This window comes from Protopterus annectens, chromosome 13.part0 (assembly GCF_019279795.1).
Source record: "Protopterus annectens isolate FY-2018-M chromosome 13.part0, PAN1.0, whole genome shotgun sequence".
Taxonomy (NCBI): Eukaryota; Metazoa; Chordata; order Ceratodontiformes; family Protopteridae; genus Protopterus; species Protopterus annectens.
In genome coordinates, this window is record NC_056747.1 from 922,860,726 (window position 1) to 922,882,580 (window position 21,855).

The 21,855-nt window shown below is 42.7% G+C and overlaps 1 protein-coding gene across 1 annotated transcript in view; it reads right to left on the reverse strand.

The window, feature by feature from the left end:
- Window positions 1-21,855, reverse strand: part of EZH1 (enhancer of zeste 1 polycomb repressive complex 2 subunit) — a 3,086,757-nt gene that overhangs the window by 34,130 nt on the left and 3,030,772 nt on the right. The window contains exon 19 of the mRNA XM_044054680.1: window positions 7,479-7,563. Within this exon, the coding sequence (XP_043910615.1) occupies window positions 7,479-7,563 (85 nt within the window). The remainder of the gene's footprint in view (window positions 1-7,478; window positions 7,564-21,855) is intronic.

Genomic DNA, 21,855 nt, shown 5'->3' on the forward strand with positions numbered 1-21,855 from the left:
AATTCCAAAAAGACTGAAAATTCAAAATATTGAAAGATGGAATGTGTTCTTCTCCACTGTTGTGCGATCTTGGAGTTGGTATATATAGATATATATATATATATATATATATATATATATATATATATATATATATTTAGCAGGCGGTGTGGGGAGCAAGGGGACTTGCCCCTTGCATTAAAAATGTATTCAATCTTTTGATTTTTGAAAACATCCGGCTATGAGCTACATTCTTTGATTTTTAAAGCCTCTAACAGCACTTTATAACAATACAAGCTTGTCACAATACCTCACCAAACCTTCTGGTCATCTCTGAAACTGGGTCTTTCGTTAAAGGTGTTTCAAATGATAAAACCAAAAAAAGTCCAAACAAAATGTTCTTTGCCTTATTATCATGACTACTCTTAGGAAAACTGCTGTTATTTGTCTCCACTCAAGGTTTCACTGCAAAATATAACAAAATAACTCAGAAAGGGGTTTATGATGAACACATCAGTGCTCCTTTTGAGTATGACTACAGGCAAAGCATAAATGACTTAAGGCTCTTTTCACCTAAATAGTGACAAAAGCACCTTACTCGTGATTACAAAATTAGACTGATTTTCATTTAAGCAGTAACAAATAAGGGGCAGACATACTCTTGAATATAAAATTACAAAAGAAAAATGTCTAGTTTTACAGTCAGCATGTTAAATAAGATGAAAAGTACAGTTTTGTACCTACCATAAATGTAGATGTTCGAAGATCCACATTGCTGCAGTCCTTACACTTGGGTAGTCCGCTGTCCTCGGTCGGCCCGAATATCAAAGTATAAGGCTGACGTCGGTCAAAGCGCATTTGACTGACATCAGGACGTCAGGGTACAAATGCGCATGACCGACGTCATATCCTCAGTCTTTTCTTGCCCCAGATGTCAGAAGGCCCTAAAAAGAAAGGTGAAAACCAAAAGACAGCAAACAAACAACCAACCATCCTAGCACTAAAAATATGTACAATATATACAATATATACAATATACCCCATATTGACAACCCAACCCACACAACCGCCTCTAACTACAGAGGGGAAGGAGGGAGGGTAAATTGGACTGCAGCAATGTGGATCTTCGAACATCTACATTTATGGTAGGTACAAAACTGTACTATGTTCTTCATCTCACATTGCTGCAGTCCTTACACTTGGGTAGAATCCCAAAGCAGAGGTAAGGGAGGATGGCCAAACTATAAGGAAGCAGGAGCTGCCAAAATGCCCTGCAAAACAGCAGTGGCAAAACCAGCCCTAGATTTAGAATAAAGTGGTAGGTGATAATGCCTAGAGAAAGTATGCACTGAACTCCAAGTAGCTGCCTCCAAAATATCCTTAGTTGCCACCCCTCAAAAGCTGTCAAGTGGCAGTAGCCCTAGTGGAATGAGGCCTAATCCCAGCTGGAATCTCCTTGCCATGATGGGAATAACAGAAAGCAATGCAAAACCCAATCCACTTAGAAATAGTTTGTTTTGACACAGGCTTGCCCTGAGAACTCAAAGCAAAAGAAACAAATAACTGCTGAGACTGCCTGAACCCTTTAGTTCTGTCCAAATAATATCGCAACTGCCTGTGTACATCTAAAGTGTGCAAAATCTTTTCCCCTTTATTTTGGGGATTTGCATAAAAGTAGGCAAATGAATAGTTTGGTTTAAAGCCACACTAGAAACCACTTTAGGCATAAAGGAAGGATTAGTATGAAAGATACCCTATCCTTATGGAAAATTAAGAAAGGCTCAACCGCCATAAGGGCCTGCAATTCAGAAACCCTTCTTGCAGAGGTAATGGCCAACAAAAAAGCAGTCTTCCATGATAAATATTTCAACTCGGTAGTAGCTGCAGGCTCAAAAGGTTGTAGAGTGAGTTTCTCCAACACAAAATTGAGATCCCAAGCAGGAGTAGGAGCTCTACGTGGGGTCTTATATTCTTTGCCCCTCTAAGAAATTGCTTGAACAAAGGATGAGAAAACAATGGTGGGTCACAATCATAGTGAGCCGAAATTGCTGCAGCATGAACCTTAATAGAAGAGAAGGACAAACCTTTGTCCAGTAACTCAGTAAGATATTGAAGAGCCACACTTAAATCAGGCTCAGAAACATCCAAATCCTTTGCTGCACTCCAAAATAAAAATCTCTTCCATTTATCTGCGTACACTTTCCTTGTACTAGGCCTTCTAGCTTCCAAAATAACATTCAAAACTTGCTGTGGAAGTTGAGACCCACTATGGTTCAAAACAGAATATGCCAGGCTGTTAGGTGAAGAGAGTGAAGCTTGACATTGAGCAAATGACTGTCCTCCTGAGACAACAGGTGTGGAATCGAAGGCAAAGGCCATGGAGGCTCCCGTACCAGGCTTCTCAGTAATGGGTACCAATGCTGTCGAGGCCAATCTGGAGCTATCAAAATCATCCTTGGCTTGTCCTGTCTGGCCTTCAGTAGTACCTTTGCGAAGAGAGGCAGAGGTGGAAAGGCATACACATGAAGATTGCTCCAATTGAAAGAAAGAGCATCCACTTTCCAAGCTGTGGGATGAAACCTTTTCATGCAAAACTTTGGCAGCTGGTGGTTTAGTGGAGAAGCGAACAGATCTATGTCTGGAGTTCCCCATGACACTGTCAATTTCTGAAATACGTGAGGATCCAATTTCCACTCGTGGGGATCCATAATTCGTCTGCTCAACACATCTGCTAAGGAGTTCTGTGCTCCCGGCAGAAACCTTGCCTGAAGATTTAGCTGTAAACTGAGAGCAGTCTCCCACAAAATCATTGCTTGCCTGCATAGAGGATAAGAATGTGTTCCCCCTTGCTTGTTGATGTACCACATGACAGTTGTGTTGTCTGTTAGAATCAACACCTGCCCTGGAAGAAGAAAATCCTTGAAAGCTATTAATGCAAACTGGACTGCCAACATCTCCTTCAAGTTGATATGTAGATGTTGTAGTCTGGCAGGCCACTTGTCTTGTATCCACTTTCCATTCAGATGAGCTCCCCAAGCTTTGTCTGAGGCATCTGTCGTTAGACTCTGACTCGCCTCTGGCCGGGTCACAGAGAGTCCCTTGTTTAGGTGACATTCCTGAGCCCACCACAACAATTCCTTTTGAATGCAAGGTATTATTTGAATGACAGTGTCCAGATCCTGGCAGTGCTGTGTCCATACATTTTTGAGATACCATTGTAACTTCCTCATATGCAGTTTGGCATTGGGAAGCAAAAGAATACAAGATGCCATGAACCCCAAGGCTTGAAGGACTGTCCTTGCAGTCAGCCTGGACTGATGAGACAATTGATGAAAGTAAAGGGAAAGATTCTTTTGTTTGTCCGGGGTCAAAAAGGCCATCTGGGATGCTGTATTCAGTCTTACACCCAGAAAGCACATGTCCTGAGAGGGTACTAGACTGGACTTTATTTCGTTCTTCACAGAATACCCCAGGCATCTTAGCACTGCTATCACATATTCCAAATGATGAAGAAGCTCGTCCCTTCCTTGAGCCAGAATCAGGCAATCGTCCAAATAAGGATAGATCTGTATTCCTTTTAGCCTGAGGAAAGCAATCACTGGAGCCAGAACTTTCGTGAACACTCTGGGCGCAGTAGATAAGCCAAAGGGCAATGCAGAGAACTGATAATGAGAAGTCCCAGCTCGAAAACGCAGATACTTCCTGCAACTCAGTCTGATAGGAACATGAAGGTAAGCCTCCTTGAGATCCAAAGTTACCATCCAATGATCTTTGCCCAGCAGAGGTAAAAGCTGTTGTAACGTCAACATTTTGAACTTGGGAATGTCCAGATAAGTGTTGAGGGTAGATAAATCCAAAATTGGTCTCCAAGTGTTCCCTTTCTTTGGTACTAGGAACAGGCGAGAATAAAATCATAGGCCCACTTCTGGCATAGGGACCGGCTGTATGGCCCCTATTTGAAGTAACAGAGAAATTTGTTTGTGAGCCTCTATTCTTTGTTGAGGAGGAACGTCTGGCATGCCTTTGAAAGGAGGCAAGGTATGGAAATAAAACCTGTAACCGTGGTGTATGATATCCAATACCCATCTGTCTTGGGTAATCAAACTCCAATTTTCCTTGAAAAGAGCCAACCTTCCTCCCAAAGGTGCTGCCAGACGAGAAGGCTCTGGCAGCTGAAAAGGTAGGTCATTGGGTCTGTTTACGAAAGGACTGACCCCTGCCCTCACTCGAAGACTGTGCAGGTGAGCTCCCTGTTCTAGGCCTGAAAGAGCCCTGAGCTCTGCCCCTACCACGTCTAGACCTACCCCTAGACTGGGAATCATAAGAAGGATACGTCCACCCCTTGGTAGGCCAATTTCTACTAAACTTCGGGGGCTGAACCTGCAAAAAATCTTTAACAGTCTGCATAGACTTAGCCTTGTCTTCCATTTTCTTTAAGACTGCCTCAACAGGAGAACCAAACAACACATCAGATTGTAAAGGAGCATCTAAAATCCTTGTCTTAACATGGTCAGATAAATTCTGATCCCTCAGCCAGGCGTGCCTGCGAAGAACTGACCCAGTGGCAGCCACCCTAGACGAGGCCTGTACAGCATCAAAACCACATTGCAAAGAATGCTTACCCACCTGTTCAGAAACATGTACTAAATCTTGTAACTCTTTACACTCAATACCTTCCGCCAGAGCATCTACCTTAGACTTCAATTGTGAAAGGAGATAGTTTCGTATTCCAACATGTGAAACTGGCAATTCAAAGCCCTCATAGCTAGGGTGGAAGAAGTATAAACTTTCTTTCCCCATCTATCCAAAGCCCTGGCCTCTTTATCTGGAGGAACCGGATTTTTGACAACAGAAGCCTTAACACCTTTAGGCCCCTGACTAACAGTTTCTGGGTCTGCCCTAGGACTCTTAAAAGATACTTATGAGCTTCAGGCACCCTGTAATACCTATCCGGTTTAACAGGAGCAGGAGGCAAAGAATCAGGATTAAGAGAAGCCTCTGCAAAACATCTTCCACCACATCCAGAACAGGAGGAATAGCCAAAGGCCTATGCTGGGGTAAAACAAAATTCCCTAAGCCTTTTCCTGGAATCAGAGAAGTCCTGACCTTCCCACTTAAAATGCTCCCTCATGGAATGAAGAGTCTCTGAAAAGAAAAATCCTCAGGAGGAGAAGCAGAAGGAGTAGAATCATCCACATCAGAATCAGAATAAGGAGAATACTCCTGCAAGTCTTCAGCCGAAGACTCTGAAACATCCAAGCCTGCTCAAAACTCCCTAGCTCAGGTTCCACCCTTGGTCTCTTATCAGGAGGGGGCAAAGAACCTCTAATCAAAGTAATCAAATCTTCTGCCATTTTAAGCATATGCTTCTTGGGCACAGTTCCTGAAGAACTAGGGGTGACACCAACTGAAGCTAAACCTGGCCTGCCTCTGGGAGAAGCCTTGGAAACAGAAGGAGAGGGCCTAACCACCCTAGGAAGTGAGGGGAGTACAGTAACCTGAGAAGCCCCTTCGGCCTGACCTGCCTCCTGAGAGGCCACATCCTGCAATAACAAAGTCTCTCCCTGGGACTCCAAAGAAACCTCCGGCGGAACCACCGGCTCCACCGACACCTCTAAAGAACCGGCGTCCGGAACGGACGGTTCTTCTAGCCTAGGCTTAGTAGCTTTGTCCTTGCGCTTCTTCGAAGAAGCGGGCGGAGCATCCGACGGCATTTTATAATTACACCGCTTCCCGAAGACTAACCTGGCACAATCTAACCTTCTCTTTATAGTGCGCTTATTGAATCTAGCACAAGAGCGACACCCAACAACGTCGTGCTCAGGCCCTAAACAAGGAATACACAAAGTATGATAATCTCTATGCGGTATCTGTTTCCCACAAGAAATACAGTTATTTACTTTTTCTGACATCCGGTAAACCACTGAGGCAAGAAAAAACTAAAATATTCCCCAACGGGGTACTTAGCCAACTTTGACTCGGTCTGAAACTCCGAATTCGAAAAATTTCAGAACGCCAACCGGCACTTGCAACGCTGCTTCTGCATCGGACCATGCGGCAAAAAAGACTGAGGATATGACGTCGGTCATGCGCATTTGTACCCTGACGTCCTGATGTCAGTCAAATGCGCCTTGACCGACGTCAGCCTTATACTTTGATATTCGGGCCGACCGAGGACAGCGGACTACCCAAGTGTAAGGACTGCAGCAATGTGAGATGAAGAACATCTCTGGATTTTTCCGCTGAAAATATAAGGGCAAAGAAAAAGTCAACTCAGACCACTACAAATATGACTAAATTACGGAATTCACTCATTTTTTCCTGTCAGAAACAGTTTCTTTACAAAGCTGTGTAAATCTACATTAGCAATGTCCGTATTAAATGTATTTTTCTCTTTTTGCTTCGGTATTTCCCAGCGAACATCAAGTCACGACTTTGCTTACACAGTTGGCAGCCCATTCATTCCCCAGGGAAATAACAGGCCTACAGTCCATTTGTTTCTCCTAGGGGTGAGGGGAAGTGATGGAAGTGTTATTATCCATTCTTCGGGGGACTTGGGATTTCAATGTTAAGCCCTAACTATCCACATTGCACATTCCCAGGTGCTTGGGGTGCACAGTGCATTGGGCCTTAGCTAGGGTGTGTCAGTTGCTTAGATAAGTGTTGTAACTCCTCCGAAGGCCCTGATTCCCTAGAGTGAATGCTTCCATGAGGTCTGTGTTCTCCATGGGGATACTAATATGAGAACAATGACCCAGGCATGTATCTCGCTCTCCAGGCAAGCAGGCATTGCTTTGTCAATCCTCTTTCTCCCCTCAACATTTCTTCTACCTCCTCAAATACCTAGAATTTATTCAACTCTGTGTCACCTGGGCCGTATTCAGGGCTTTATCCCTATATGCCAACAGATACTTGTTTTTTTAAGGATGCGTTTTCTGCAGCTGACAATGTCCTTCAGTTCAAATTCTCAATGCTGAGTAATAAGTCCATGAATACTGAAGATGCTTTTTTTTATAAAAGCTGTTAAATTTACACGGAGCTTGAACACTCAAAAGAATTTATGACTCTACTAAGAAAAATCCAATAATAAGGGGACACAGGTAGAAACAAGACACACACACACACACACACACACACACACACACACACACACACACACACGTGAGCATGAACATACACAGGGACATCAAGGTGAATATAGAGAAACTGTCAGAAATATACTCTTCCAAAATGATGCTTTGTTTTCACTTTCTAAATATATGGTGAATAAATCTGAATATATAGAAAAAATGAAAAAGTTATTCAAAGAAGACCCAAAAAAGACAGAGGCATTCATCCTAAAAACTTGTAAAAATGTTAGGGTTATCTTAAAACAAAGGTACTTACATTTTGACCTTATAACCCTAGCAATTGCTGCTGAATGTACAAATTCTTATTAAACTATATATCCAATGGTAATTAGAAGTGTTTCAGACTTCACCATATGAAAACAGTCATACCTGTAGTCAAAGAAAAGTTCTTCCCCAGTGTGAATAGCTCGTTTGGCAAAAATTCCTATTCGATGGTCACCATTCACCATCACAACTAAAATGAAATATCGATACATAACGTTATGGACATCACATTTCAGTAATAGTTCTTCAGTCTTGTTTGCAACATTATGTACAGTTCAACAATGTGGAACAGGCTACTACAATGAAAGACAAAAAAGGAACATACCATGGAAATTAAGCAATGCACACTACTCAACTCCTGCTGTTTTATCATACTCTTGTAAGCACATCAAGATTATGTTATTATCACTGTGTTAGAGAAATCTCATTTTTTAATCCAGACAAATATTTGAAAAATCAGTAAACTACAAGTTGAAAGAAGATGTCCAATTTGCAATTTCTGCAGAATCTGTGGAATATTCATTTTATCACTGCTCACAAAATGTTTGTAAACAAATGTATCATGATTCAGCTTACTGATGTCAGTTTAACAACTGACACAGCATTCTAAAAACTATCAAAATAATATAAAGCAAAGCAATACAGTGAGGAGCTTCACCCCTATACCAATATCAGTAGAACTTCTTGAACAAAAAGCAGATGAAATAAATGTGGATCTAGTTGAGTGAGCTTTAGGTGATCTTGGCAAAGAAATGCCTTGTTGGGAATAGATCCAGGAAACACAATTAGTTATCCATTTGGCCGATGTAATTTTAGATACTAGATAACTCAACTGATTTGTTGAGGAGACAAACAGCTGTTCTGATTTTCTGATCTAGTTAGTTCTGTGTGAATAAAAACATAACTGCCTTTAACACATCCATAAGACGAAGCATATATTCTATTTTGTTTGAAAATGTTGGAAAGAAAACCGGTAAATGAATGGATTGGTTAATGTTAGATTCAGAAGCCATTTTAGGCAAAAAAGAATGATTAGTCCATGGGGTAACCCTGTCTTTATGGAAAATAATGTACGGAGTTCTTTAATGAAAGTGCCTCTTGTTCAGAAATCCTTTTAGCAGATGTGATAGCCACTAAAAAGGCTGTTTTCCAAGAAAGGAGATATACTTTAAATCAGTTTTTGATGAAGGTTCAAAGAGTTTTTGAGTCAGACCTTGTAATACCACTGTCAAATCCCAGGGAGGTGAAGGATTCTTTACTGGGGAGGGGGTCTAAGGAGGAAAGTGCCCTTCAAGAAAGCCCGACACAACTTGGAAACAGCCAAAGAATAATTTTTAACCCCTGTATGAAAATATGATATTGTTGCCAATTGTAGTTTAACTGCAGAAAAAAACAAACAGAAACTTTGCAGTGTGGAGGGTGTGAAGTTCACTCCTTGAAATATGTTATGCATCTAGTTCACTAATAATATTAGAAGTTTAAAATACGTACAACAAAATAATAAAACAGTAGGTAGTCCACAGCTGAGTTAAAAATGGAATATCCTTTATTGAAACACACAAACAAGCATACTCAACTAGGATCGCGTGTTTGTGTGTTTCAATAAAGGATATTTCATTTTTAACTCAACTCCGGACTACCTACTATTTTATTTTATTACTCTGTAGTATGGTTTTTAAACTTTAAATTTTATTAGTGAGGTAGGTGCATAACATATTTCAATGAGTGAACTTCACACCCTCCATACTGCAAAGTTTCTGCTTGGTTTGATTTGACCCAGTATAGGTTGCATACTGAGTTTTCTGAGACTTCAAGGGATACCACAGATTTTTCTTTTTTTAACTAGCACCTTCTTTGAAAACAGCAGAAAGAAAATCAAGAACAGCAGAGAGAGGGGCAGTAAAAGGGTCAATGTTGTTTGTCAAGGCCCAAAAGGAAATTTTTTTCTATTTGCTCTTGTAAACTTTTTTGATGGAGTCTCTGAGAGGATAACAAAAAAGTCATGTACTGGGGAAGAAATCCTGGACAGTCTTGCTATTATTGGAATAGAAGAAACCATGTGGCTAGTATGAGGGCTGGGGTATTGGGATGATTCATCCCTGAGGGGTGTGAGAGAAGATCTGAAGTTGCGTCCAGTATCCAGGGAGGATAACTAAGATGTGACCAAAGAAAGGGGAACCACACCTCGTGAGGCCAGAAAGGAGCAATGAAGATGACCGAGCTCTTCAACTGAATTGCTTTCTGAAGAAATTTTGGGATCAAAAGGAATGGGGGATAAGCGTACAAGAGACTGGATGGCCAAACGTATAGCATCTTCGGTGACTCCCCCTGAGGAGGGATCAGGGCAAAATACCTGCTGCACTTGTTGGGAGATGCAAAGAGGTCACATCTAGGGTGGCCCCAGTGAAGGAAAATTTTCTCTGCCATTGGTTGATTGAGAGACCACTCATGAGGCATCAGAATGGATCTGCTGAGCATCTGCTAGCACACTGGATTTCCCAAGAATGTGTGTTGCTACTAGAAAGAGGTTGGAGGAGATCTCTCATTGCCACACTCTCATAGCCTCTCAGCAAAGAGGGTAAGACTTAGTACCCTCCTGTTTGTTGATGTACTAGACTGCAAACATGTTGTCAGTTTGAATCGCAACAGACCCTAGAGGAACAGCATCTTGAAATGCTTACAACACTAAAAGGACTGTTCTCATCTCTGGGATGTAGATATGCGAATTGGTCTCTTGGGGGCACTAAGTGCCTTGGACTGTCCCTCCCAAGTAATGCCCCCCAACCCCAACTGGGAGGCGTCCATAGTCACTGTGGCCAATGGGGGAGGAAAAAGAAAGGGTCTGCCTACGTAAACATCATCTGACTGGATCCACCACTGAATATGGTGCTTGCATATTTGTGTGAGCTTGACTGGAAATGATAGGGGTTGCTGAAGAACAGACCACTGAACAGATACAGTCCACTAAAGGATACAATCATAAAGCAAAGTGCTACAGGAAGTAGAACTATTGCTGTTGCCATGGACCCTAAAGCTTGGAGCATTTGTCTGTCAGGAGGAGCCACATGAGATAGAATTTGATGAACCTGAGATCTGAGTACATATATGTGTTATGTTGACAAAGAGGCAAACTGCGTTGTTGTGCTCAGATGTACACCAATAAACTCCAAGTTCTGTCCTTCTGTCAGGTTTGATTTGGCATAGCTGACTGTGATACCTAGTGTGTGACAAATCTGGAACAAACAGTTTCTGGACTGTTGTCGAAGGTGCATGGTAGGGGTGATGAGGAACCAGTTGTCTACATATGGAAACAATTAGAATCCTTTTAGTCTCAGCTGAGCTGCTACCACTGCCAAACATTTAGTGAACAACCTGGGGCCTGTGGTGAGTCCAAAGGGCACAGCTCTGAATTGGTAGTGACTGTCTCCCAGCTGAAAGCATAAGTGCCTTCCAGAATGCCTATCTACTTTGATGTGATAGTACACATCCTGAAGATCTATGGACCACATCTAATCGTCCTTGTGTAAAGAAGGCAGAATGGACTGGAGCATGACCATTCGGAACTTTGACTTTTTCACAAATTGATTTAGGTTGCTTAGATCCAAAATTGGTCTCAGGTCTCCTGTCTTATTTGGCACTAAAAAGAAACATGAGTAAATTCCAAACCCTGTTTGGTCTGGTGGGACCTCCTGGATGACTCTTTTGTCTAGCAGCTTTTGAATTTCTTGTGCTGCAGCCTGACTGGGTGGAAAGTCGAGAAGCTTCTTTCTATTGGAGATTAGGGGCTGAGAAAATGTTATGAAGTAATCTCTGGATATTATTTTTAGCACTCGGGTATCTTTTTGTTATAGCAGCGCAGGTGTCTGGGTGCAAGGACAAGCGTCCCCTGACTGACTCCACAGGTGGGCAGTTGGGCAGTACTTCTGGAGCACTCAAGGGGTCTATATGGGAAGGAATCTCAGAAACCCCAATTTTGTGGGCCTCCTCTGCCTCAAAGGAGATGTTTCCTATTAGAACTGCTGCCTCTGCCTCTAAAGGAGTTGTCTCCATGTGAATCTTGGAAAGGTCCCTGACATTTGTGGAACCACATTTTCTTATCACCACTCTAACTTCTTGAGAAAGTTCATTCAGGAGCAGAAAACTTGATTCCCATGGCAGAAAGGTTATTTCCATCTTGTTTACTGCAGGTAAGTGTTTCTTTTATAGAAAGGCCAAACAAGGATGTTCCATCAAAGGAAGCATTGTTGAATGGTACCTTGAAAGGCTCCGCATAGTCACACAGCCGTATCCGGGCATGTCTCCTTACAGCAATGCGTGAACTGGCCACCCGTGAGGTACCCCCTGCTGCATAAGAGATCAACCTCATGGACGCACTGGAAACTGATAAAAGAAAGACAAGCTGAGAACACAATATTTTGAAATCCTCTGCAGACATGGACTCAGACAGACAGTTTGACAGCTCTTTGGTCAAATCTCTCTGTAGCTTTGTGAAGTGTGCCAGGTAGTTCAGGGCAAAGGTCGCTGAAGCAAAAACATGCTTTTCAAATCTGTCCAGTGCCCTATATTCTCTGTTAGATGGGTAGAAAGAGGAGCTCTGCTCTGCTAGCTCCTTTGTGGAGGCTGCTGCCACAACCACTGCATCAACAGGGACTCCTTTGCTTGCTCACAATCAGTACCTTCATTGAGAGATTCCAACAGGGATTCTATGTGCCTCTTCTTGCACGTTCTGTTCCGATGAACCTCCTTGGGGGAATGTATCAGAAGAGAGGGGAAGTTCCTCCATAGTAACCAGTGGGAAGCTAGGTGGAACTGACTGTCCCTGTGGAATAGGTCTGATGGACTCAGAGCTTGGAACAGAAGAGGGAATAGGGGCAGGATCTGTGGGAGGATGAGAAATGAGACTTCTAGAATGAGAAAAGAACCTTTTTCCAACCCTGAAGGCAGATGGACCTGGAGAAGCCATGGCTACCCACACCTTAACCAAGTGATCCAATACAGGTAAATTATGACTCTGACCTGATCTGTGCCTGCAGGACGGAACTGGACCTCGGAGGCACAAACGGGCAGGGATGGATCCGACATCATCAGAGAAGATTTCAGCTCCATGAATCTGATGCTGATGCTTCGGCTCCAGGACCCGCTTGGATCCGAAGGCATAGGAACAGAACTGGTCAGGGATACTGCTGGAGTCAAAGAAGTAATTATTTTCAAATCCTACTCTGGGATTCTCAGGGCTGTCAGATGCTGGGGCTCCAAAACCAAAGGGTGGATCGGAGAAGGAGATAAGACTGTGTGAGTAGTGGCAGGAAGACTCACTGATCCAATAGCTGACACAGCTGAGATAACCCCCATATGGATCTGAGCTCTGAAGAACTTTCATATCATCTTATCCACATCTGCCTCAGACAGATTCCTGGAGACCTGATGGATGAGGTGGTCAACTGAGGTCTGGAGTGCTTTTTTGGAGTCTGGATAAAAGGTGAATGGAGCCTCTGGGAGACAGGATCTATGAGGAATTCAAGAGAATGAGTCCTTGGAGTGTATGAAGTGCTAGACGTTGGATCTGAAGGCTTAGGATCTGCAATTTGAGTGGTCAGACTAGCAGATATAACAATGGGATCCGACTGTTTCGAATCTGAAGGTTATAGATCCGCAGACTGTCTTTTCGGACCCAACAAAATCGGATCTGAAAATTTAGCAACTTTCGAGGGTGGCCCAAAGCAGTCTTGAGAGAATTCAGAGGTGACCACTTCCTGTGCTCCAAAGGAGCTTTCAAAGACTTACTGGGGGGGGGGGGTTGAGCCCCAGAAGATGAGGAAGATGAGGGAGGAAGCAAACCCTTGAGAACCAGTTTGTTCTCCTGTCAGCTATAGCTCGTGAATTAAAAGTTGCAAAGCATTAAATGCACTCCTTGTGGACATCTGAGTTGAGGATTTTATGCCAACAAGAAGTGCATCTTTTAAAGCCTGTCACCTTGTCAGCCATGACAGTACAAATCTAAGGGAAGACGAGTAGAAAAATAAAAGCATTTTTGTTTTTTTTTAAGGAAAAGAGAATACCACCAATGGTAAAACAAATTACCCTGCTGAATAGGGTAAAGATCACAATATCAGTTCTTTGTCTTGCTGTTTTGACTATAAAGATAGATAAAAAGATAAAACATCAGTAATGGTAATTATAATAAATTACTTTTTAAAATAGTAGAAAACCTGATGCCAAGAGTGCCTGAATAACGAAGGGCAAGGTTTGATAAAAAGCAGAATGGAATTTAAATAAAGAAATCAAACTTTCTTACTTGCTGAAGTAAAGACAATTATAACAAATGCTACAAGAGAAGAATCCCACGTCTGTACACGATGGCAGCAATTGAGATCTGAGGTGCTGAGGATGGACTAGGGAATTATGGGCAGAGGGAGGAGCTCGAGAGTTGGATCCAAAGTCTGAAGTATGCAGCCAAGTGGAATCTTGAGAAAGTATGAAGAGGACAACATCAGATCAGAAAAATGTATGTATCACTCCTTTATACACCCCACCAGAAAATAACATCTCTACTACAGAAGTTATTCATTCCTGGATAACATCATCTCTTATGAAACAATTATCCTTGGGAGCCCAAACAAAGATTGTCTCTCCCTCAGTAGTGATTCCCCCCACTATATCACTAAATTTTATTTGGCTACACTCAAATTATCCAAATTCTAACTAGGTTCAGCAAGCCTAATATTAAGCAAACCCCTCTGGCCCGATACTGACCACCAATCCAAACAAGATATCATGCTCAGGACCTTACCAGACACACTTAGTGATCCCATCCTCACCACTGCAATTAGAAGTACTGCCAATGTAACCTGAAAAATATCACTTTATTGAAGAATGCAATCCAACCAGCTTTAATCCCAACACATTCCTATCTATTGTAAAATCAATCAACTGGAATCTACTCTGAACCATTCCTCTTGATGATACCATTCTTCTCTTTTAATACAACCTTCCTTAATGCACTAAATAATTAGGCTCTTAATAGGACAGAAGGAGAATCATGCACAGCACTGGCCACTGTCTATCTTCTGATACCAAAATACTCAGACATAGAAGGGATAAGGCTTGAACAATCTGGCAGCAACATCAAAATCCACAAAACCATCATCACTTTAGATACCTCTGCAATCTTATCAAAAAATGTAAAAATACATAAAATCTACTACTACTTCGATTCACAAAGTATTCACCAAAAATCTGTTGATATACCCCAAGGATTAATGCTTGGGTCCCACTTCTTCAACATATTTATTAACAATTTGTACACTGTTGTTAAACATGCCAACTTAATCCAATTTGCTGATGATTCTGCTCTTACATGCCAGCCCAGAATCCTATACAACTTCTACAACTCACTCAGGACTTCTTTACTTCCACTGAAACTTGACTGGCCAAATCTAACCTTATCCTGAATCTAAAGAAGACAAAACTACTCCTTTTCATCTTTTAGTTCTATACTGACTGCAAAACAAACTTCAAAATCACTTCAGCCATTAATACAATAAGTGAAATAGTCTCCAACACTAAAGTAAAATTGTGTAAGTTAAACTTACCATGACTGTAGATGTTTGAATGATCATTGCTGCAGTTAAGACTTGGCTATATGGGCTACATCCTGACAATGATGTAACAGTCAGCCAGCTACCAAAGCTTCAGGGCACCTTCCATGCACCAAAACTGTCAGGCAGCTCAAGCTCAGCTCACTAAAAGACAAGTTTTTGTGCCAAGCCCTTCAGAGCTTTCTTGCCAACAGACAGAGGGAGGTTGAGCCCTGAAAGGGCAATGCTAGGACACACAAAAAATAAATGTACACATCCTGGCTAAAAAATAAACAAACAAAAAACCAAGGTGGGTGGATGGAGGGAGGGAGGGGGCGGACACTGCAGCAGTGATCATTTGAACATTCACTGCTGTGATAAGTTTAACTTACACAACTGTATTATGCTCATCATGTTGATCACCGCTGCAGTAGCCTTAGCTATATGCATAGATTACCTTGGCTAACTACATTTGGAAGGTGGTAGGAGAAGAGCTCAGGAGCCCTTGGAGAATGGTCCTAGCAAAGCTTGACCTGGACTGACAGAAGGAATCAAACTTATAATGCCTTGAAAAAATATGTAAAGAGTACCTAGTAAGTATCAACTTCTAGAATACTTCTACAATCCAACCCTTTCCCAAAAGCCAAAGATGAAGCCAAGACCCTGGTAGAATGGGCCTTGACTCTGCACAGAATAGTTTTGTTATGGTGAGTATAACAAAAGGTAATATAGCTTTAGACAACCATTTTGAAACAGTCTGTTTTGACACATGTTGTCCCTTCTTATTACTTTTCCAAGTAATGAACAACTGATCTGAAGATTTGAAAGATTTAATTCCGTCAAGACAGTACCCGAGTTGTCTGTGGACATCCAAGGTATGGAGTAACTGTTCTCCCTCATTTTTAGGTTTTAGGAAAGATGGACAGTTTGGCTTAAAGTAGGCATAAAAGAACAATTAGCTCTCAAAGAACCCAGTCCCTATGTAAAGTGAGATAGAGCTTGCAACTGAGATATCCTTCTTGCAATTGTCAGAGCTATCAGTAAAACTGTTTTCCATGTTAAGAGCCTCAAGTCAGCCAGATTACCTGTTTCAAATGGGGTAAGTGTTAGGTTCTCTAACACAAAATTAACATCCCAAGGAGGGGGCCGCCAGTTTTCTTGGAGGCCTCTTATGCAAAACCCTTTTCCAGAACATTTTGTCATAAGACTGTATTGAAAAATAGGTTCATAGGTTCGTACTAGGCTATCTGCCCTAGGGCATTTATAAGCCTAGCCAGAGTGTATGTGGCTTACACCACCCCTTAGGATGAGAATACCAAGCTCTTTTAGGGTTTAGTTTACTATGTCTCTGTCTAGTAGTGACACAGAGATGACCCCCGGGGTAAACCTACGATCTCCCATCCACTCGTCGAGATTTCTCTTGAATAGAGTCAGTGAGGGGCTCTGCCTAACATGGACTGGGATTCTGTTCCAGAGTGTAGGGAGCCTCTGGGTTAGGAATCTGTCCCTCCAGCACATTCTATTTATTTCTGTGTTGAGGTTTAAGTCACTTGTTCTCGTGGCTCTGATGGATTTGGACTTTCTGAGGTGGAGCATGTCCATTAATTCAGGATTGGACATGGCCTTGTACGTCAGGCACAGATCACCTCTGAGTAGGCGGTATGCGACTGAATAGAGCTGGACTTTTTTCAGTCGGGCAGCATGTGACATATGTTTAAGACCCTTTATCCTCTTGGTGAGGAACTTTTGGGGTCTTTCCAACTGCTGCAGGTGTTGGGTGAGATACATCCCAAACGGGGCATTGTACTCAATCATTGGCCTGATAAGAGAAGAGTACAGGGGCACAATGACCTCTCTTGATCTAGATGTGAAACCCTTCATGATAACGTGGGCAATATAGAAGGTCTTCCTGACCACTTTGGCAATGTGAGTGTCAAATGAGAGGTTACTGTCAACCTGGGTCCCTAGGTCCCTGATTACCTCTCCCGTACTTAATGGATTACCGCCTATGTGGCAATTTGTCGGTACCTTGTTTTTCCCAAAGGGTATGACTATACATTTTTTGGCGTTCAGCTTAAGGCCATGGCTCTGGCCCCAATTATCCGTTTCTATGAGGCCTCTCTGAAGGATGTTTGTGTCCGCTGGAGTATCAATTATGGCGCCCAGTTTGCAGTCATCTGCGAACTTTGTCAGCCACAATCCTCCTATGTTTGCCTATACCTCGGAAAAATAAATGCCGAACAAGAGGGGTCCCAGGACTGAGCCCTGTGGGACACCGCTTGTGACTGGCTTAGAATCTGACATAGCTCCAGCAACTCTGACCCTGTGGGTTCTGTCCTTGAGCCAGTTTGCGACCCATCTTGTGACATATGGGTTTACATTTAAGCTGGTGAGTTTGTCTATGATGCCCGAGTGGGGTATTGTGTCAAAGGTTTTTGCAAGGTCAAGGTAGGCTGTGTGAACTGCCTTACCCTCATCAATGGCCTTAGTGACTGTTTCAAAAAAGTCGACCAAGTTCAAAAGGCAGGATCTGCCCTTGACAAAGCCAAATTGGGTAGGATCCAATGTCTGTAGGTCCCCAATATCTTTGTTTATGAGTTCCATAATGATCCTCTCCATAGCTTTGCAGACCAGGCTCATCAAGCTTATGGGGCGGTAATTTCCAGGGTCCGTAGAAGCACCGCCTTTGTGAAGTGGGACCACTGTTGCCGTCGCCACTCTTTGGAGTGCGTATCCTGTAGTAAGGCTAAGATTAAACAGCAGCCTTATGTGTGGGTTTAGTTCCTCTTGGAGTTCATGTAGCACACAGCCCGGGACACCATCTGGTCCCACTGATGCTGTGTTTTTAGCTTTAGAGAGGGCGGCTCTCACCTGGGCATCTGAGATGTTAGGGAGGCTACACTCTGCTGGGATAGTTATATCTCCTTTTGGGGTAGGGGAAGGAGAAATTTGCACTGAACCTGTCTGCCAGAATGTTGGCAATGTCAGTGGGTTCAGTGTATTTTGTGTCATTTTGGACTAACTCTGAGCATATCTGGGAGTTTCCACTCAGGTTTCTAACATAGCTAAAGAAGGCCTTGTGATTGTCTTTTGTGTCTTTTGCGATTTTTCTCTCAAAGTTGGCCTTGGATGATTTTATGAGTAATCATAGTTTTTTGCTAGTACTGATCAGAGATGCCTTCCCTTTTAGGGATTTTGCTCTGTCATGTAGTAGCTTCCTCCTCCTGTTGTAAAGTTTGTTTATGGCTGGGGTCCACCAGACCGGGCGCCTGCCTTTGGGGGAATGGGTCTTGGTTTTATTTGGGATTGCATGATCCATGCATTCTTGAAGGTGCCCATAGAAGGCATTTGCAAAGGATTCAGCAGTGTGGGTTGTGGTTTCCACTGGCCCAGGGGCCTTGAAAGATACCACTTCAGTCTTAAGAAGTGTGAAGTTTGCTTTTGAGAAGTTCTTCACTGTGGTTTTTTGTGGGGGGGGGGGGGGCGGGATGTGGATTTCCAGTGAGATTAATTTATGGTCTGATCTTACCAAAGAGGGATGTACTTCCGGTGTGGAGCATTTTGTCCCCATGTTTGTGATGATCAGGTCTAGTATATTGTCTCCTCTTGTGGGAATGGTGACTAGTTGTTCCATTGCATTTGAGTTTATGAATTCTAGGAACCTTTGGGCTAGGGTGTTGGGGCTTGAGTAATGTTCCCAGTCTATGTTTGGGTAGTTGAAGTCTCCCAAAATGATGGTATTTGGAGAGACATTCATACTCTCCAGTGTCTTCAGGAAGGCTGTGTGGGGTTCCTGAGTTTGAGAGGGTGGTCTGTAGCATGCTGCAAACTGTAAGGCAGTTTTGCCTATGGTTAGTTGCACCTGGATATTCTCCTATGCTTCGTGCGTTGCCACTAACCTGGAGGTGTGGGTATCTTTGATGAAAATTGATACTCCCCCTCCTTTTGTGGTTCGGTCCAAGTTTTGGGGCCGGAAAGCATGATATGAGGTAAAACCTGATAGTGCTGGGGTGCTCTGAGGAGCCTTGAACCAGCTTTCAGTCACTGCACAAACATCGATGTTCTCCATACTGAGGAGGGCTTCGAGGGCGTGCATCTTGAGGTTTAGACTTCTGGCATTGAGCAGCATTACCCTTAGTTCTTTTCCACTTGTGTTTTCTAGGGAGGTAGGTGAGGGTCCATGGGCAGAAATGTTGAAATGGCCAGTAAATGAACCATGATATAGGAATGAGAAAGGTCATAGGGCAGTACCTCACACAAATACTGTAAAACCAGAGAACAACTAGGCTTGAATGGGTGCTGGTTATATTGCTGGCCCAAAAGACGGGAGAACCATGGTTGCCTGAGACAGAAGAGATTTACCATAATGATCTTGGGGGCTCCTTCTGAATCTTCAGGGTTACCTTGGATATTAGAGAAAAAGGTGGGAAAAGCATACAGGAACACTCTTGTTCAAGGAAAAGAAAAGGCGTTTGTCTTCCACGCTTTCTTGTACTGAGTCCTTGAACAGATTCTTGCCAGATGATTGTTCAAACAGGAGGCAAAGAGATCTACCTGAGGAACTCACCATAGATGGATCAAATCTTGGAAGACCCCTGATCTAGTTTCCATTCGTGAGGGACTGCCTGGTCCTGCTCACCTTATCTGCCACACACTTTTGCTCTGACAGAATGTATACTGTGTTGTGAAGCTATATCCCACGCTAACATGGCAAATCTGAAAAGGGGATAAGACCTGGTTCCCCCATACTTGTTGATGTACCACTTGATTGTGGCATTGTCTGTAACCACATGAAGAAGCCCCAGGGACCAAAGATGGTTCAAAGGGTTGAGCGCCTCAATCAGGGCAAGTATCTCCTTGATATTTATGTCCTTGTGTCTTTCCTTGGTGTCCCACATTCACTGCACTTTTATTCCTCCTGAAACTGCTCCTCAAGCAAAATCCGAAGTGTCTGTGGTGACTCACTGCTTTGGATCAGACAGAGAAAAGGGGAGACCTGGATTTAAGGATATTTGTTGTATCCACCAAAGATTACTCTTCTGACAAGCCCCAGCACTGGGTTTTGAAAAGATAAAAGGTGTAGTTGCTGGGACTGAAGAGATTTCAGATACCATTGTATCTTTCTCATGAGGAGTCTTGCTGGGGTTATCATGAATATCAAAGATGCCATGAGATCCAAAATCCTGAGGCCTTCTCTTGCAGGGACTGAAGTCTGAGTGACAGATCTAAATAAAGACGTATGTTTTCTCGTGGAAGAAAAGCTCTTTGAACTGAGGTGTCTAGATGACATCTCAGGAACACAATCCTGTGTGAAGGAGTTAGGAAAGACTTGTTCTGTTGGATTCCCAGCTTGTGTAAAAGATCTTTCACTCAAAAGAAAGATTCCTGGCTCTTTGAAAAAGTCACCTAAATATGGGAAAATGTAGATATCCTGTAGACTGCAATGAGCTTTAACTGGATCCAGATGCTTTGCAAACACTCTTGGTGCAGTTTATAGTCAAAACAGCAAGACAAAGAACTGATATTGTAATCTAGACACACAAAACCTTAAGAAACATTTGACGTCTGAGTGAATAGGGATGAGATAAGCATCTTTTAAGTCTAATTTTACCAGGAAACCTGAACAAGGAAGAAAAGGTAACAGGCTGTAAAGTGACAAACTGTTCTCCAAGCATTTTCCTTCTTTCACACCAGAAAAATCCTTGAATAGAAACCCTTCCCCATATAGGAAGGAGGAGCTGGTTCTATCACTCCTTGGGACAGCATGTGATGAAGCGGTGGAAACAAAAGAGACTGATCTGAAAACTGAATAATGACCCCCTGAAAAGAAGGAATTTCCTCCTATTGCCATCTGTAACCTTCATGAATGATTTTCAGAACTCGTTTCTCTGAAACTACCTGTTGCCACAGAGCTAAATGGAATTTAGACTTTCTGGAAGAAAAGGTATCTTGAACATTCAGACTTGTTGGACTGTCCTTCGATTTGGGAGGATTGAGACTTCTTTTTGGAACCCCCTTGCCATTTCTTCTTAAACGTCTCTTTACCTATAATTTATTGACACCATTTATTCTGTTTTTTTTTGCCAAAACTTGTTGAGGAGATCCCTTGGACAATGAGTAAAAATGCAGAAAAAGAAGTTATGTACTTACCATAATGTTCCATGTGAGTTGTTCATCTCACCTTCATTCTTTACTGATGGGTTGAGAGCTGATCCCTCGACTCCAATACGGCCAATTGCAAAGCTTGAGGTCTTCAAATAGCTTGAGGCCAAGTCCCTATCCCATGATGCACCTGTGAATTACCTCAGATCTTGTTTGCTGTGTACACTAATACCATATGTCATTGTTATATTCCTATAGAAAAGGAAGAGAAGGTTTGGGTAACCAGGATGGATCCAGCATCTCGGTTATCTATCAGCCCAGGAGGGAGGGATGTAAGAATGAAGACGAGATTAACAACTCGCATGGAACGTTATGGTAAGTACATAACTTCTTTATGTGAAGTTGTTCTATCTCGACGTTCATTCTTTACTTATGGGTAGCATCCCAAGCACCATCAATCTCGGGAGGCTCACGGGAGTACATTTCTCAGGACCGTGGATCCAAAGGAAGCCCTGTCCTGGAGGCCTTGTCAACTTTGCAATGAGTGATAAAGGTATGAGGTTTTGACCAAGTGGCTGCTGCACAGATGTTGTCAATGGGAAGTCTGGCAGAAAATGCAGATGATGTAGAAACTGTTCTGGTTGAGTGAACTTTGATCTTGTGTTGTAAAGGCATATTGGCAGCTGAATAGGCAAAGGTGATACAATCAGATAACCATTTAGACAGTTGTTTTAGCTACTAGTCTCCCTTTTCCGGAGTCTGAGAATGAAACAAAAAGCTGGTCTGATTTCCTGAAATCTTTT